The sequence below is a fragment of the Haliotis rubra genome, unplaced genomic scaffold (genome assembly GCF_003918875.1).
Source record: "Haliotis rubra isolate DU_JTF1 unplaced genomic scaffold, ASM391887v1 Scf1473, whole genome shotgun sequence".
NCBI lineage: Eukaryota > Metazoa > Mollusca > Gastropoda > Lepetellida > Haliotidae > Haliotis > Haliotis rubra.
Window position 1 is genome coordinate 35,569 of NW_025765418.1, and position 19,475 is coordinate 55,043.

At 40.3% G+C, this 19,475-nt stretch overlaps 1 protein-coding gene across 1 annotated transcript; it reads left to right on the top strand.

The window, feature by feature from the left end:
• Nucleotides 1-2,941: 2,941 nt before the first annotated feature.
• On the top strand, nt 2,942-4,747 carry LOC124269782 (putative ankyrin repeat protein RF_0381). The gene has a single exon (XM_046704823.1). The coding sequence runs from the start codon at nt 2,942-2,944 to the stop codon at nt 4,745-4,747; it is 1,806 nt and encodes a 601-aa protein (XP_046560779.1).
• The last annotated feature ends 14,728 nt before the right edge of the window (nt 4,748-19,475 follow it).

The window sequence follows — 19,475 nt, forward strand, 5'->3', positions numbered from 1 at the left end:
CAGAATGTCAAGTCACAAGAATAAAAATGCGAAATTTCTCAGTTCAATATCGTGTATGGCCGCCCCGCGCATTCACCACTGCCAAACACCGTCTCCTCATCAACTGCCTGATGCTTGTGAACACGTGGTTGGGGATTCTGCGCCATTGCTCTTGCAAGGCAGCGCCAAGTTCCTTCAAGGTTGGTTCCTAAGACCACGAAGTCTTCTCCCAAGTGCATCCCAAACGTGCTCTATTGGATTAAGGTCAGGGGACCTCGATGGCCAGTCCATGACGTTGATTCCAGCGTTTTGAAGGAAACTTCGTGTCAACATCGCGGTAATCGGCCGAGCATTATCATGCTGGGACTGTAGACCTGGGCCATGAGCCGCCGTGAAAGGAACGAGTTCAGGGGTGAGCACCTGGTCGCGGTAAGCAGCAGCTGTGAGGTTTCCACGGATGACCAGAAGTCGGGAACGGTTGTTCCAACAGAAAGCACCCCACACCATGCAACTTCCGCCCCCGAATCTGTCGACGTCCTGTACACAACATTGGCCATACCGTTCACGACGTCGTCTCCAGACTCTCTGCCTGCCGTCCGTGAATCTGAGGGTAAACCTGGATTCATCGCTAAAGACAACTCGATTCAAGTCTCTCTGGGTTCATCGGAGGTGACGTTTGGCCCACCGCAGACGTTGACGTTGATTAAACGGCGTCAATATTGGCCCACGATATTGACGTCGAGAATGGAGATTGGCAGCCCCCAACCGATTTCGAATGGTCTGTGAGGAGAGCGACCTTGGGCGATCAGAAGTGGTGCAAGTTTGTTGTAGACGACCTCGCAAGTCATACACAGTACGACGGCTGCATCCCATTGCTCTTGCCACGTCAATAACTGATCTTCCCGCTTGCAACATGCCAACGGCACGTTCACGTTGCACATTTGACAATCGTGGCATTTCAAGTACCGTTAGAACTGTGGTTTAAAAGTGTTTTTTTCAGTTCTTGAGGCCAATGCAAACACGTGCATATGAAGAAAACTTCGATGCGAAGATCACGTGATCGACTGCACGTACAAAACCTGATTTGGCACTAACGTCATTTGCACGACGAATGGATGGGTTTTGAGTGGGTTTTGCTTACGTTTTTCTAGAGTCGAAAGATAGGGATCCCATTTCGGATACATAGATGTATCATCAGAGAAAAATTATTTATTATTTTGCAAATTACGTTTTGTGAAGTTTCTTTTTTGACTCAGTATATATCAGGACGAATATCATTTTCGTTATTCGGCTAAGATTTGTCAATTTTTACTTGGGTTATCGCGCTATCAATCTTTATATTGGCAAAACCCTCAGACTTTTGCTGTGACCTTGAAAAATATCTCAAGGTCACTCCATTTCACATGTGTCGGTGAATCTCGCCAACATACCTTGGTACCAAATTTGAACAAAATCCATCATTTCTTTCTTGAGTTATCGCCCTGACAAGCTTATTTGATGTATGAAATGCGTATTTACGAGTGATTAAAACTGTTATTACAATTTACGTAAATATTCATTACATTTTACAGCAACGAAAATTATTACAATTTACGTCAATTTTTATTACAATTTGCGTATTACAGTTTACGTCAATTTTTTTTTACAATTTACGTCAAGTTTATTACAATTTGCGTTTGTATTACAATTTACGTCGTAACAGATGGTGTAAATCTAGGGCCCATGCAGGTAGCAAAGGCACTGTTAGTCCCCATGGTCCATAGTATCTACCTTCAGTTGTTGACAATATGTAGCCTGTTTTCATATTGTTTTGTCTTCTGTAATTAAAATATTGCAGATTGACATACTAGTTTTATATTTATATCTGTGATAGCCTCATTGTTTTACTGTCATTCGCTGACAAGTTTTTATAATTTACCATTACTCATTGTAACTTCTTTTAGTCACGCGATATGGCTGAAATACTGCCGATGTGACTTAAAATTTAAGCTCACTCACCAACATACCTAATATCCAGTTCTAGTGAATTCCGACAAAAACCATGTCACACTACGACCATCTAAAAATTACAGCTTCCACAATCCGACTGGAAGCAAAAACGGAATGTAACTCTGACCACACCTCCTAAGTTTACTCTTTACATAGCCTAAGTTCAAGCTGCGAGGTCAAATCCACATTCAGTGCCTCAAGCTTTCGTAACCCATAACAACTTAAAGTCAATTAATGTGAGATTATAATGAACAAATAAATACACATCCTCATAACAACGATGGAAACTGTGAAAATAAACCAGGGAATCTATGAACCCTACTGGGGTGCGCATAACAAATGTTGTAAAATCATGCATGTTAATTATTCTGGCACACATAAGGTATTGTTCAAGTAAATTACACAGAAGAGATTATTTACTTGCAAAACCATAGACATTTAGGGTCGATAGTTTCCAAAATTTAACACTTGACAGAAGGTCTCTAACCAACCGCTACTTTGTTTTATGTTTTGTTCACACAAGGCGAAAGCTCCAGACAACGACTCAAGTGGAATAACTCTCAAACAGCTACTGCAACCTTTCATACTACAATTTCTCAAGCGGCTCAGAAATAATGTAAAAAGGTTTTTGTATATTTTTTGTCAGGACAACTCCGAAAATATGCACCTCTCTGGGATGCTTGGGTTAACATGTTAACATTTCTAAAACAGAAAATTGTGTCATGCTTCTATCCTTTCTTTCAGATGTACATCATCAAGCACATAACCAGGCCTTTGCCAACACTACTCTTATTGCCGCCTGCAGGCAGGGGCCTTGCGCGACAAGTTAAATACATATTGTGTCAAGATCCTGAAAACATCAATTCAAGAGGCTTATCTGATAGGACACCAGCAATGATAGCGGCAGTGGCGGGATACAGAGCAATACTGGAACTACTTGTGGAGAAAGGTGCAAATTTGTCCCTATTAGATGATGATGAGGATAACAATATCTTACGCTTTCTGCCTGTATGGAAACTTGGAGATAGTGAAGTTCATCCACTCACAGAACATCATTGACATTGACAGTAGGGGGAGGAACGGGACAACGCCGTTGATGTCAGCTGCACTGTTTGGGAAGAAGGAAGTGTTTCGTTTCCTTATGAAAAAAGGAGCTGATATATCAAAAGAGGATGATGATGGTGAAAATATCCTACATGCATCTTGTCAAGGAGGAAATGTAGATATAGTGAAACATGTCCTCACGCGTAAAGTTCTGTACACAAACAGTACAGATAACAATGGCATTACACCTTTGATGTTGGCAGCAGGTTATGGGAACCAAGTTGTGTTTCATTTTCTGATAGAGAGACGAGCTAATACCTTAGCAAGGGATGATGCTGATAGAACTATCCTTCATTGGGCCTGTCAAGGAGGAAATGTGAAGATAGTGGATGGTATCCTGACACAAAACATTGTCGACGTTAACAGCAACGACGGAGAGAAGACGACACCATTGTTGTTAGCAGCATACCATGGCAAAAGAGATGTGCTTGTGTTATTAATAGAAAAGGGTGCTTATATTTCAGCAGTCGATCATGAAAGTAAAAATATTCTCCATCTTTCCTGCACTGGGGGACACGTGGATACAGTGAAGTATGTCCTGAATCAAAGTATCGTGGATATAAATAGTAAAGACGACGAAGCAATGACTCCAGTGATGCTTGCAGCATCTCTTGGGAAAAGGGAAGTATTTGATATTCTTTTGAAAAATGGAGCTGATCTGTCAGTAGTTGACAAGGGTGGTGACAACATCCTTTATTCTGCCATTCGAGGAGGAAATGGTAAGATAGTAAATTATATCCTGATACAAAATATTGTGGATATAAATAGTAAATATAGCGATGGGATGACACCAGTGCAGCTTGCAGCATATTATGGGCAAAAAGAAGCATTTGAAATTCTTGTGAAAAAAGGAGCTGATCTGTCAGCAGTTGACGAGAGTGGTGACAACATCCTTCATTTGGCCTGTGTGGGAAAGGATGAGGAGATAATGAAGCATGTCCTCAGGCTAGACATTCTGGACATAAACTGTAGAGATACTGACGGTTCCACACCACTTCTGCTCGCAATAGAATACAATGCACGTGGTGTGTTTGACGTGCTACTAGAGAGTGGAGCGGATCCTTCAGTAGTAAATAGGGATGGTGACAACGTCCTTCATTTGGCCTGTTTAAGAGGTGATGAGGAGATGGTGAAGCATGTCCTCAAGCTACACATTGTGGACATAAACTCGAGAGGATCTAACCGGATGACACCACTGCTGTTAGCAGCAGAATACAATACATGCAATGTGTTTGAATTGCTACGAGAGAGTGGAGCGGATCCTTCAGTAGTAAATAGGGATGGTAAGAACGTCCTTCATTTTGCCTGTATCAGAGGTGATGAGGAGATGGTGAAGCATGTCCTCAAGCTACACATTGTGGACATAAACTCGAGAGGATCTAACGGGTTGACACCATTGCTGTTAGCAGCAGGATACAGTACATCCGATGTGATTAAATTGCTACTAGAGAATGGAGCGGATCCTTTAGTAGTAAATAGTGATGGTGACAACGTCCTTCATGTGGCCTGTGCAGAAGGAGATGAGGACATTGTGAAATATCTGCTGTCACAGAGCATTATTAATTTTAACGCTAAGAATAATAAGGGATTGAATGCAGCCGCGATAGCGAGGGAGGAGGGTCTCTTATCAATAGAAAAGTTACTGTTACAAACCTCCCAGTCATTGCATGATTGAGTGAATGAGAATGTAAAGTCATATCGACAGCATATCACTCATATCGTGCATATGAAGGCTATATATCAACATATTTAATCTTCAGCTATATCAAGACCTGTTAACAAAGGACAGTACAATATACAGAACATGACAGATTTACACTTAAATCTGGTTAGTGAGTGAGTGAGTGAGTTAAGATTTAAAGTCACATTGGCAATATTTCAGCCATATCGTGACTAAAACTAGTTCTAAATTTATAATACATACATATAATATATAAAACCCTGCTAACAAAGACAGTAAAACCACTAGATTATCGTCAACAACTGAAGGTAGATCACCATACTAGTGAGTGAGTGAGTTAATATTTAACGTCACATCGGCAATATTGCAGCCATATCGTGACGAAAACAAGCCATATAATAAAAAGTAGAAACATATTGAAGATTAAAACCTGTCGACGATGGACAGTAAAAAGAGTAGGGAATCACAGTTATAAACATAAAACTAGTGCAAAGTTAAAATATTCCAATTAAAGAAGACAATACAATATACAATACAGGCTATAGATCGCCAATAACTGAAGGTAGATCACCATACTAGGGACCATGGGGACTTACAGTGCCTTTGCTACCTACATGGACCCTAGCTGGATTTACACCATCCCTTCAGCCGCTGGCAATTGTAGGAATGTAGCCGGCAGTTAAAAGAACAAAGATACTACGTTTAAAATATGGTAAATTTACATTTTACTTGGAAAGTTTTAGGACTTACGTACCCTCTCAAGAGGACAATAATTTTACAGTACTTTACCCCTTTGAGGGTACAGCGACTAACAATCTAAGTTACTAATCTCAATTACCTATCTTTAAAATATGTCTATTTACAAAATTCATTAATCAGAATTCATCAAACAAATCAATTTCTTTTACAAAACAAATAATTAAATGATAATTAACATTTGTAAAAAGATCCTTCAATGTTTTTACATTGAAATATTTATCCCTTATGATGGAGGATCCAACACAGTCAAGCAGGACATGCCTGACCGTGGTTCTCTCGTCACAAGGGATACAAAACGGAGGATCTTCACCTTTTAATAGGTATTTGTGAGTATAACGCGTATGGCCAATGCGACATCGTCGCATAATGACCTCCTCAAATCTGGACTGACAACCCAAGTGAGTGTAACCAATATAATGTTGTATTTCATGTAATTTGTTAATACCTACTTGGGTGTCCCACTTCTTCTGCATCAGATCACGGATGTAAGTTCTAGTGCTAGCTTTGTAATCAGAGTATGGAATAAGAAGTGGTGTCACAGATTAATTGAGTGCTGCTTTAGCAGCAAGATCGGCCATTGTATTCCCAGAAATGCCAACGTGGCTGGGCAACCAACAAAAGACGATGTCGCATTGGCCAGTAGCAAGCTAATTATACAATTCAATGATTTCTATTAAAAGTGGATGTTTACAAGAAATATTTTTAATAGTCTGAAGACACGAAAGAGAATCAGAAAACACGATGTAATGTTTATATTTACGGTGTTTATTTATATATTTAAGAGCTGGTAATATAGAGTTAGCTTCTGCTGTGAAAATAGAGCTATTATTGGTAGTGGAGACGACATTGTTCTGGATCCAATGACAGTGGCACAAGCCACCGCGCCACCATCCTTGGATCCATCTGTAAATAAGGATTTATATGTATTATATTTATTTCTTAATTGACTAAACTCTTGTTTATACTGTAAATCATTAGTTTCGGATTTTTTAATTGTGGTTAATGTTAAGTCAACGTCTGGCCTCACCAATTGCCAAGGAGGAGAAGAAAGAAACGAGAAGGATATATATTCTCCAGCTCAATTCCGGCAGCCTCAATGAATGGTTTAATTCTGTGTCCAAGAGGCGGAACAAGAGAAGACTTTTTTTTATACATATCCTCATTAAGACGATTGAAGACACAGTTAAATGCAGGGTTAGATTCGTTAGAATATAGTTTGTGTAATATATTGAAAAGATAATTTTATACGGCGTTGGGTAAGAGAAGGCTCATCTGCCTCGAGGTAGAGACTATCAACTGGAGAAGTTCTTAATGATCCAAGACAAAGTCTTAGTCCTTGGTGGTGGATAAAATCAAGTAGTTTAAGGTTGCTTTTGCAAGCTCCGCCATATACGATCGAGCCATAATCAAGTTTAGATTGCACCAATAATCTATATAAGTGAAGGAGGGTAGTTTGATCCCCTCCCACACTTTGAATTGGAGACAACCGTTAACAAATCGAGTGCCTTCAGGCATTTAGCTTTAAGGGATTTAATATGTGGCAGGAATGTTAAAATGGGAATCGAAAATAAGACCCAAGAATTTGGCCTCCTTGACAACTTTGATAGGGGTGCCATTTAAAATAGTTCAGGGTCTGTATGCGGTTTGTATTTTCTACAAAGAGTAGACAAAGTAGCCGTTTTCAAGACACCATTTATTTATTTTGTTTAAACATAAATGCAGTTGCCATTCAATAGTATGGATATTTTACCACGACAAGAAATATTAAAATCATCCACAAATAATGACCCATCAATTGAATCATTTAAAACCTTTGAAAAAATATTGATCTTGATGCTAAACAGTGTGACAAACAAAATACTGCCGTGAGGGACACCCTGATCCTGATTGTAATGATCAGACAGGGTTGAACCCACTCGGACTTGAAATTGCCTGTCTGTTAAAAACTGTGATATAAAAGAGGCAAACGCCTCTCAAACAAACATCATGTAAATCCATCACAATGCCATATCCAGGTCATATCAAAGCTTTATCAAGATCAAAGAAAATTGATACAGCATGGTGTTTTATTTACTATAGCATTTTTAACTAAGGATTCTAAACGTACCAAATGATCAATGGTACTATGCTTTTCCTGAAACCACATTGAATATTTGTTATAAGGTTATTGGTTTCAAGATACCAAGTTAATCTATTATTGCAAAAACTGGTTGCATCTACATTGCCAAATGATACATCTGCATCGGTCACTAAGACACCCTCTGAAATCAGGCAACAGGTAAATACATCGCCAGTATGCACATCGTCGGTAACCTGCCGAACAGATTTTTGACTGGTCAAAACGAACAAGCCAAGAAATTGTCACACCCGTGCGTTCTACACATACTTCGGAATCATGTATGCCTACATAAACTGTGGAACCACTTCCTTGCACGCTAACCCACTCAAGAAGCAACTTATGATCGTGATACATCTTCTCAGGCGTCTCAAATGTCTCAGTCTACCAGTAACGTTCAACCAATCGTCAAAATCAAAGGCAAAATCAAAGGCAAACCGAAGCAAGATTCTTTAAAAACAAAGTGACAGAGCCCTAAAAGGTTCCGATGATAAAGTCAAATTATATAACAAATACGGATCACTTGAGGACATGGACGTGTCCGGAAACGTCCATTCACCGGCACTGAGCTTGTCGGCCTCGAAAACGGTGCGGGGTAGATCCCCAATTAATCCGCCTAAAAGATAGGTCTATCTAACAATATCGTGCAGTGGAGTTGTAGAGGACTCCGGACACATTTTAATGAAATACAGGATTTAACACCATCAGCGTTCTGTCTGCAAGAGACGTATCTGAAACAGACAAATAATTTTAACTTACGTCAGTTTGAAACGTATCATTATTTTTCCCCTCCAGGTGTTAGGGCCACTGGAGGATCTACCATCCTTATACGACAGGATGTTATTCACCGCCCTGTTACACTTAACACTAATCTCCAAGCTGTTGCAGTGCGACTTACTCTGGGTGTAGCATTTACGTTATGCTCTCTGTATATTCCGCCTTCATCGAACATCCAGCTGACTGATCTTCAATCACTCTATGATCAACTCGGAAAGCCATGTGTTATCATGGGTGACCTAAGCAGTCACAAACCCACTCTGGGGCAGTACTAACACTAATACTAAAGGCAAAATAATTGAAGATTCTATTTCCAATAATGACCTGTGCATATTTAATGATGGTTCAAGCACCTATCTGCATCCTGCAACTGGCACTTATTCTTTTCTGGATTTGTCTCTTGCAGATTCTAACTTCCTGAATGAATTTGGATTGGTCTGTTCATAATGACATTTGTGGAAGTGACCACTTCCCAACTATCCTTTCAGAAATAACTCCATCTGATTCTCCATCGTATACAAGATGGAACTTTTCGAAAGGCTAACAGGTCTTTATATCAAAACATATGTAAATCGAAACTGTGACCTGAATGTTTCAGTGATATAACTGATCCCATTCCAACTTTTTCTGACGTTTGAAAGCAAATAGCTGATGAAAGCGTATACCAAAGTCCTCTACGACTCCACATGTACGGAAACCATGGTTTAATACAGATTGTAGACAAGCCAGAAAAGCGAGGAAAAAGGCAGAGCGTTATTTCCGCCATCATCCAACTGTCCAGAACTTAAATAGAATTTAAAATACTCAATGCAGAGGGTGCGTCGTACCTTTAAAGAAAACAAACGACATTCTTGGAGAAATTAAGTGTCCAAAATTAATTCACGCACGCCAATGTCACAAAGGTGTGGAACATGGTTCAAAGAATTAAAGGCAAAGGTTCAAAATCGGCTGTTCACCATTTTTAAATATGGTGATAATTTAATTACTCACAAGTCTAAAATTGCAAATAAAATTGGCAAAACTCTAGCCAAAAAAGTCATCATCGGCAAATGATGTCCCCGAGTCTCAGAGATATCAGAGACAACAGGAAAAGACAAAACTTTATTTCGAATCAAAATAACGGTGAAGATTATAACGAAGTGTTTTCATTACATGCGCTACATACTGCTCTTGAGCAAGCTCATGACATTGCAGCGGGTGATGATAATATACATTACCAGCTACTGAAACACATACCTGAACCATGTCTGATGACACTTTTAGATATATTTGACCAAATATGGACGTCTGGAGAATTTCCTCTTTCATGGCGTAATGCCATTGTAGTCCCAATTCCAAAACCTGGCAGGGATCATACAGATCCATCTAATTTACAGACCGATATATCTAACTAAACTGACGGGCAAAAGTTAGTATATGACGTGTTGAACGTCCTGTAACAAAGACATACACCGAAATTTCCCAAAAATATTTAATGCATCATAATAACAAAACACTTGAGCTGTAAATCACAAAAATCAACAATTTCATTCAAGGAGTTTGTGAGCCGCTGTCAAGTAAACACGCAAGGGTGGAATTTTGGATAAATCGATTATCACAATCTGAGTTTTTGAGTCAGTAGCAGGGCATTCCTTGAATACAGGATCTTGTGCACATCAGTATCGTGTGTGACCCCTGCTGCGTCAATGCATGCCCTCACATCGTCTCCTCATTGACGTCGTCAAACCTCGAATGACGTCATTGGGAATGCGGTTCCATTCCTCTCTGAGTGCTTGCTCTAGCTGTTGCCTGTTCTGGTGGAACTTGTTTGCCGACCTCTGATCTTCCTGTCCAGATGATCCCAGAGGTGCTCGATCGGGTTCATATCCGGTGAGCACGCTGGCCAGGGCAGGACGTCAACATTGTTCTGTTGCAGAAAGTAGCGAGTCTCTCTGGCAGTGCGTGAGGTCTCGCGTTGTCATGTTGTAGGAGTACACCCCGGGGCTGATTCTGTAGGAAGGGTACTACAACTGGCTGTAGGATCTCGTCCGATGTACCCCCGTGAATTGAGATTGCCCTGCACTACAAACCAGACGGGTCTTCTGGTCTCCACAGATACCGCCCCAAACCATGACTCCACCCCCCGCCGAATGGATGAACTTCTCTCTGATGCATGGCCTTGCTAAACGTTCCCCTCGTCGACGATATACCCGTTCTTTGCCATCACACTTGTAAAGGGTGAAACGGCTTTCATCGGAAAAGAGAACACGTCGCCAATCTCGGAATTGCCACCTGTATACTTGCCTCTTGCCCACCGCTGTCTGTTTTGGCGATGTCTGAGGGTCAGGACCATTCCGCGGAAAGGCCGGTAAAGCCCTTATACTCCAGCTAATCTCAATCTTCGGGTCACTCAAAGTGACGACTGATACGATGCCCGAGTGCCGTAGCCGCCGTCGACGTTGCCGTCACGAACCTGTTCCGGAGATGGATAGTCCGGATGTAGCAGTCTTCTATGGGTGTAGTGACCTCGTGGCCGTCCACTTCTCGGCATGTCTTGAGTGCTACTCAGTATTCCGGTAACGTGTGAACAGCCTGAGATTGTTGCTGGGGTACAGCCGAACGTTCTGGCAAGATGAGCTTAGGTAGCCCCATATCGCGCATTCCAATGGCTCGCCTCGCTGAATTTGTGTCAGCTTCGGCATTTTGCATGTGCTTTCAGTTACCGTGATATGCCAGCGTGTATCCATCCCATTTATACCCGACTGGTGCACGTGCATGTTCGTGATTTTCAAAGATTACATGTTATACCTTTTTCTCGTGCTAGGGGTCACGTGACTACATCATCTACTGACATCACTACCATTCTGCAATATTCTCGTGACTTTGACAATCGTTTTTGGATGTTTCATTGAATTTTAGACATGCTCTAATTTCCCCATGGTTTTACAGACACAACTAGTTAGATATATCGGTCTGTAATTAGATGGATCTGTATGATCCCTGCCAGGTTTTGGAATTGGGACTACAATGGCATTACGCCATGAAAGAGGAAATTCTCCAGACGTCCATATTTGGTCAAATATATCTAAAAGTGTCATCAGACATGGTTCAGGTATGTGTTTCAGTAGCTGGTAATGTATATTATCATCACCCGCTGCAGTGTCATGAGCTTGCTCAAGAGCAGTATGTAGCGCATGTAATGAAAACACTTCGTTATAATCTTCACCGTTATTTTGATTCGAAATAAAGTTTTGTCTTTTCCTGTTGTCTCTGATATCTCTGAGACTCGGGGACATCATTTGCCGATGATGACTTTTTGGCTAGAGTTTTGCCAATTTTATTTGCAATTTTAGACTTGTGAGTAATTAAATTATCACCATATTTAAAATGGTGAACAGCAGATTTTGAACCTTTGCCTTTAATTCTTTGAACCATGTTCCACACCTTAGACATTGGCGTGCGTGAATTAATTTTGGACACTTAATTTCTCCAAGAATGTCGTTTGTTTTCTTTAAAGGTACGACGCACCTTTGCATTGAGTATTTTAAATTTATTTAAGTTCTGGACAGTTGGATGATGGCGGAAATAACGCTCTGCCTTTTTCCTCGCTTTTCTGGCTTGTCTACAATCTGTATTAAACCATGGTTTCCGTACATGTGGAGTCGTAGAGGACTTTGGTATACACTCATCAGCTATTTGCTTTCAAACGTCAGAAAAAGTTGGAATGGGATCAGTTATATCACTGAAACATTCAGGTCACAGTTTCGATTTACATATGTTTTGATATAAAGACCTGTTAGCCTTCGAAAAGTTCCATCTTGTATACGATGGAGAATCAGATGGAGTTATTTCTGAAAGGATAGTTGGGAGGTGGTCACTTCCACAAAGGTCATTATGAACAGACCAATCAAATTCATTCAGGAAGTTAGAATCTGCAAGAGACAAATCCAGAGAAGAATAAGTGCCAGTTGCAGGATGCAGATAGGTGCTTGAACCATCATTAAATATGCACAGGTCATTATTGGAAATGAAATCTTCAATTATTTTGCCTTTAGTATTAGTGTTAGTACTGCCCCAGAGTGGGTTGTGACCGTTTAGGTCACCCATGATAACACATGGCTTTCCGAGTTGATCATAGAGTGATTGAAGATCAGTCAGCTGGATGTTCGATGAAGGCGGAATATACAGAGAGCATAACGTAAATGCTACACCCAGAGTAAGTCGCACTGCAACAGCTTGGAGATTAGTGTTAAGTGTAACAGGGCGGTGAATAACATCCTGTCGTATAAGGATGGTAGATCCTCCAGTGGCCCTAACACCTGGAGGGGAAAAATAATGATACGTTTCAAACTGACGTAAGTTAAAATTATTTGTCTGTTTCAGATACGTCTCTTGCAGACAGAACGCTGATGGTGTTAAATCCTGGATTAATAGCTGTATTTCATTAAAATGTGTCCGGAGTCCTCTACAACTCCACTGCACGATATTGTTAGATAGACCTATCTTTTAGGCGGATTAATTGGGGATCTACCCCGCACCGTTTTCGAGGGCGACAAGCTCAGTGCCGGTGAATGGACGTTTCCGGACACGTCCATGTCCTCAAGTGATCCGTATTTGTTATATAATTTGACTTTATCATCGGAACCTTTTAGGGCTCTGTCACTTTGTTTTTTTAAAGAATCTTGCTTCGGTTTGCCTTTGATTTTGACGATTGGTTGAACGTTACTGGTAGACTGAGACATTTGAGACGCCTGAGAAGATGTATCACGATCATAAGTTGCTTCTGAGTGGGGTTGGGGCGTGCAAGGAAGTGGTTCCACAGTTTGTGTAGGCATACATGATTCCGAAGTATGTGTAGAACGCACGGGTGTGACAATTTCTGGCTTGTTCGTTTTGACCAGTCAAATCTGTTCGGCAGGTTACCGACGATGTGCATACTGGCGATGTATTTACCTGTGGCCTGATTTCAGAGGGTGTCTTAGTGACCGATGCAGATGTATCATTTGGCAATGTAGATGCAACCAGTTTTTTTGCATCAGCAAAGCTAATGTTAATTCTGTTAATGTCCTTTGGTTTTTCCACATTTTGCAGTCTTTTGAAAAAAAAGAATGGCTGCCTGAACAGTTTGTGCACTTATTAAAGTCACTGTCTTTGATGCTTGTTGCCTTTTGCTACATTCAATTAGCAATGCACCTGAACGTAAACGTTTAATGTTTTTGACGTCTCCCGCAATGCCATGTAACCCTTTGATACAGCAAATGGGTTTAATTTCAGGGGCGTTTTATCAGGACTTTCCAGCACCAGGAAACGTGGCCAGTAATCGATAGATTTTGAAGGTCGTTCATCGTCGTTGTCTAGTGGACGTTTTTTTTTTTTAGGGGTTTGGTACTCCATGGTTGTTAATATAATGGTTCATCATCTGAGCTCCCCATCCGCCACGGAGTGTCATAAAGACGGTGCTAATAACAAGTGGATCTCCGACTTGCAGCACCAGGGATACCCGGATGATATACTCCAGCAGAAGAATAAAAGAATTAATGAGACACCGCCTTCTGGGTATATGACTCTAGGCAAATTACAAAATTAATGAAGATGCACTTGAAATTCAAGTGATAGATAATTTGGCCAAGACAAGTTAAAAAGTTGAAGTATTTTGTGAAATACAATAACACTCAGTGCTTGGCATGACCAGCCGATTGGTTGAACCGGGCCCATTCAACCACCCGTCTAGGTGAAGTAAGGGACGAAGTCACTATGTTTACTGATAAAAACAACTTTAACAATAAAAGGACAGTTGAAAGCATAAAAAAACTTAGAAATGCTCTGAATGAAATGGGACGTACTTATCATCTCAGACAGACAATTTTATCACGTTATATCAGTGAGTGAGTTTCACGGGTCTCACGTTATTTCAACCCCCTTTCAAGGTACATAATGACCTCCTCAAATCTGGACTGACAACCCAAGTGAGTGTAACCAATATAATGTTTTATTTCATGTAATTTGTTAATACCTACTTGGTTGTCCCACTTCTTCTGCATCAGATCACGGATGTAAGTTCTAATGCTAGCTTTGTAATCAAAGTATGGAATAAGAAGTGGTGTCACAGATTTATTGAGTGCTGCCTTAGCAGCAAGATCGGCCATTGTATTCCCAGAAATGCCAACGTGGCTGGGCAACCAACAAAAGACGATGTCCCATTGGCCAGAAGCAAGCTCATTATACAATTCAATAATTTCTATTAAACAGAAACAAAATGAAACATCACACTGAAAGTTGTGTGCCTGGTGTGACAATAACACCATTGACACGAGCCAGTGTTTCTCAATCAGATATATTGAAGTGTATCATTTGCCAGAAGGACACACGTCTGCGTGGAGACAGACGACAATTAGAAGCTGCCAGCGTTACCCAGCACCCACCACGAGGAGGTTGCTCTTCACGGGTGCCAAATCTGCTTAGTACCAAAAAACGATATTATTGTCAGTGAGTCACACAGTCACGTAGGCAGTATTTCAGCCATATCATCACTATGTTTATTGATAAAAACAACTTTAACAATAAAAGGACAGTTGAAAGAATGAAAAAACTTAGAAATGCTCTGAATGAAATGGGACGTACTAATCATCTCAGACAGACAATTTCATCACGTTATATCAGTGAGTGAGTTTCACGGGTCTCACGTTATTTCAACCACCTTTCAAGGTACAGAAGCCATTAAACTTAGTTATTTCATCAGTGTACCAAAATAAAATCACTAATAACCACAATGCCATATTTTATCAATAAATTCAATTTATGATTTAAAAAGACAAACAATAATTTAATGGCGACTTCACTTACAATGATCCTTCATTGATGATGATTTGAATTAGTTTTCCCTTGGAAAAGTCAATACAGTCAAACTGTATCTGCAGAATCTGCAAATTGTAACATATTCGTGAGTTTATTTTTGCATGGCCAATACGACATCGTCGCATATTGACCTCCTCAAATCTAAACTGGCAAGCCAAAGTAGGTGTAACAGATAGTTGACACCTACTTGGGTGTCCCACTTCTTTTGCATTCGTTCCTGTATGTAACATCCAATGGCAGGTTTATATAATCACTGTATGGGATAACATGATCCCTAGTAAATTTCAGTTGTTGGTGATCTACAGCCTAGTTTTATATTGTTTCGTCTGCTATAGTTGAACTTTTTTAACTGAATTACTATTTGGAAATTTATATCTGTGATAAGCTATTTGTGTTAGTGTCCTCCGTTGACAGGTGCTTATAATTTACTTTTAATTATAATAATCTATAACTTGATTTAGTAATGATATAACCGACGTAACGTAAAATTTTAACTCACTCACTCACTCGTGATTCCTTCACAATTAATGCATCACATGCGATATGAAACTAACATGTTTGTAACTTGTGATATTTTGTACTGCAGTCTCACTTATGTAAGATAATATAATTAGTTAGACAACGGCTTATACCTTTGTAAATGGTTTGGTTTCCTTGTTGTTTCACGCTGCACTCAGCAATATGCAAGCTATATGAAAGCGATATGTAAATGATCGAGTCTGGACCAGACAATCCAGTGATGACCAGCATGAGCATCGATCGACGCAGCTGGGATAGTATGACATGTATCAACCAAGTCAGCGAGCCTGGCCCTTCGACAACTATGGGTTCCTGAAGAGTAATCAAATATAGAAATACTTAAGTCTTATGCTTCTTTTCGATAATGAAGGACATTGATTCATGATGTAGTCCTAGGGCTGTTCCAGAAAATATGACTTCCGTTGCACCCCTGCTCCAACATAGGTATCTTGACATTTTTATAATATTTAGTGTGTAAGTATATGATTTTAAAACATTAACCAAAAATAAAAGTGTCCGTTCTGTTAAGAAAATCAAGTTTTATTATCGAAGATACAGTAAAAATCACCAATTGACGAAAAAACATATGATGTGTCATATGTAAATCAATTTGCTAAAAGTCTACTCAGAAATTAGCAGAAACCGGCCAAATTAACATTGTAACATGATGATATCATTTACAGAGATGTTTAAAGTTAAATATCTGCCAAAAAGCTTTATTCTTCACAAATGTCTTCTGTTTTTTACTGCAATTTGCTCATGATTCGTATTTTTGTTTTATGCGATCAAATATGTGTGTTTGCAAGTTATACCATATGCATATCAACATTTTCGTATGTTCAAGGACTATTATGTTATATAAGAATATGGTGTCTGCAGCTGATTTCTATCTGTGAATATCCGTAAAGGTCCGGTTAGAATATTGATCTTCAGTAACCCATGCTTGTCGTAAGAGGCGACTAACGGGATCGGGTGGTCAGGCTCGCTAACTTGGTTGACACATGTCATCGGTTCCAATTGCACAGATAGATGCTCATGTTGATGAACACTGGATTGTCAGGTCCAGACTCTATTATTTACAGACCGCCGCCATATAGCTGGAATATTGCTGCGTGCGGCGTAAAACTAACCTCACTCACTAATGACAGCAAAAGTTGTATGCAAAACAGTTTAGTGCAAGATGATACCCAGTCAAAATCCGAGTCATCTTCAGATAATAAGTTGTGTTCATCCATATCTGTAGTTGTGTTTGTCCGATTCTGACATTCGTTGATATTGCAGTGACAGGCACCGGTGCACCATAGTTGATTGACCCTGCACGTGCAACGAATACTGTCGCAATTCTGTCATTTACAGCTAACACAGTCAAGCTCAGCTGCTTGGGTGTCCATCCAGTGCACTATAATGTCTCCATCAATCCTCCAGCCTGTCCAATGTGGATAAACCACTTTTGGTTTTGCTTCTAAACAATGCCGCCCAATAACTGCGGGGAAATTGAGTAGGATGTCGAAAGCTTCAAGTCAAGTCAGCAGTAAGACGTGAGTGAGTGTGTGAGTTAAGATCTAACGTCACATCGGCAATATCTCAGCCATATCGTGAAGAAGTAAGCCGTGACATGAACCATTCCATGTCTGTGCTGTATGCACGTTCTCGTTCTTCTGCAGTTCTGTAAGCTAACAGTTCTACTGCCCCTGAATTCGTTCAGGTCCATCACGTTTGTTGCTCTTCAGTCAACTGGTCGACAATTGGCTGCACTGATCTTCTGCGAGTTGGAGCAGTGTCTGCCTCTTTTTGTAGGAGAGCACAAGTTGATACTCTAGGCTGTATAACAATTCCAGTGGTGCAATGAGTTGTGTTCTTGCCAGAGGGAGTCTCTTCCTGGAAGTCATTGTTATACCCACACTAAGCATACTGGAACATTTGAAGATATGTTTGTCGGCACCACTGCAGCCTTTTGGTTTTGTGGGCGCATTTCTGCTAGAGCGCTTTCAACTTCTTGGGAGCTTTGATTTTGAAATACAATGTCCGAAGCAGTTTAATTTAGACACTAGTTCCATACTTCGTGTGATGCATAGATGATGCACTGAAGCAGCCAATGTTACATGCTTTGGAGTACGTACTCTACCTTTACGGCTGCAATACACTATGTCTTGTGCAATTGCAAGAATTTGCCCCTCTACTGACCGATGTTCCATATTCAATGTTTCGTTTTTATCATCTACGATTCCAACAATAATCCATGCCAAAAGATTGAAATAGAATCACGGGAACCACGCTGCTTAGTGACTCCTCTGAAATGTCGTGCGGTGATGGTGGCCAAGGCATGTCTGTCACTGTTTGTACGTCATGGTGAACCATCTGTGATACTAAGCATTCCTGACGCACTTGTTCGGCTTTCTCATCAAGATGTAGTCCAACGTAACATATGTTATATTTGGGATTACACTTTCATAGTTAAGTACAGATTCTAGTACTTTTTTGGGTTGAGTCCCATCCGGGATTCGAACCCACACCTTCAGAGTCAGGCACCTAATCGCCAGCACACAAAGTCAGACGCCTAAACCGCTCAGCCACCGCGGCTTCCACCTTTTGAATTTCATTTGAAAGACGTTTGAATGCCTCATCATAGGCATTGTCTGTGGATGTGTTTTCTTGGACAAAGGTAAGACGTTGACTGTGGGTATACGAACTACGATATGATCAAGTACATCACCAGCAATACTATCGGTTCCGTTAACCGTTCCAATGTGGATAACCACTGTTGGTTTTGCTTCTAAACAATGCCGCCCAATAACTGCAGGGAAATTGAGTAGGATGTCGAAAGCTTCAAGTCAAGTCAGCAGTAAGCCGTGAGTGAGTGAGTGAGTTAAGATTTAACGTCACATCGGCAATATCTCAGCCATATAATATTATTATATTATTATATATAATACATTATATTATTAATCATGTAAATACTAAAATGAAGCTACTGACATCATCACTGACAGATTTGGTTGGAGATGTTTAGTTGTATATCTCTAACTGTGATGCTCTCTTTGTCCGTTGACGACAGCTTTGATAATAGACCATTATAAATTATTTAAGTAGGATCTGTTTTAATCACGATATGGCTGAAATATTGACGATGTGACTGTAAACCCTAACTCACTCACTCACTCACTCAGCCACCAACCACCCACCCACCCACTCACTCACTCACTCACTCACTCACTCACTCACTCACTCACTCACTCACTCACTCACTCACTCACTCACTCACTGAATCCTCACTCACTCACCTCTCTCTCTCTCTCTCTCTCTCCTCACTCACTCACTCCTCACTCACTCACTCACTCACTCACTCACTCACTCACTCACTCACTCACTGCAAAGTATTCATCACCATCCGCCACGACCCTTCCTTTCGTCAAGATCTACCTTCAGTGGTTGGCGATCTATAGCCCATTTTTACATTGTATTGTCCAAAAATAGTTTTGTACTTTTAAAGATATATGCTAGCTAGTTTAACTCAATCTGTGATAATCTAGTGGTTTGACTGTCCTTTGCTGACAGGGTTTTATATATTATATGTATGTATTATGAATTTAGAAGTAGTCACGATATGGCTGAAATATTGCCGATGTGACTTTAAATCTTAACTCACTCACTCACTCCTTTCGTCAAAGATCCAATCTTTATGTTGGCATGTTGATGGTAGACATGACTACAAAACGT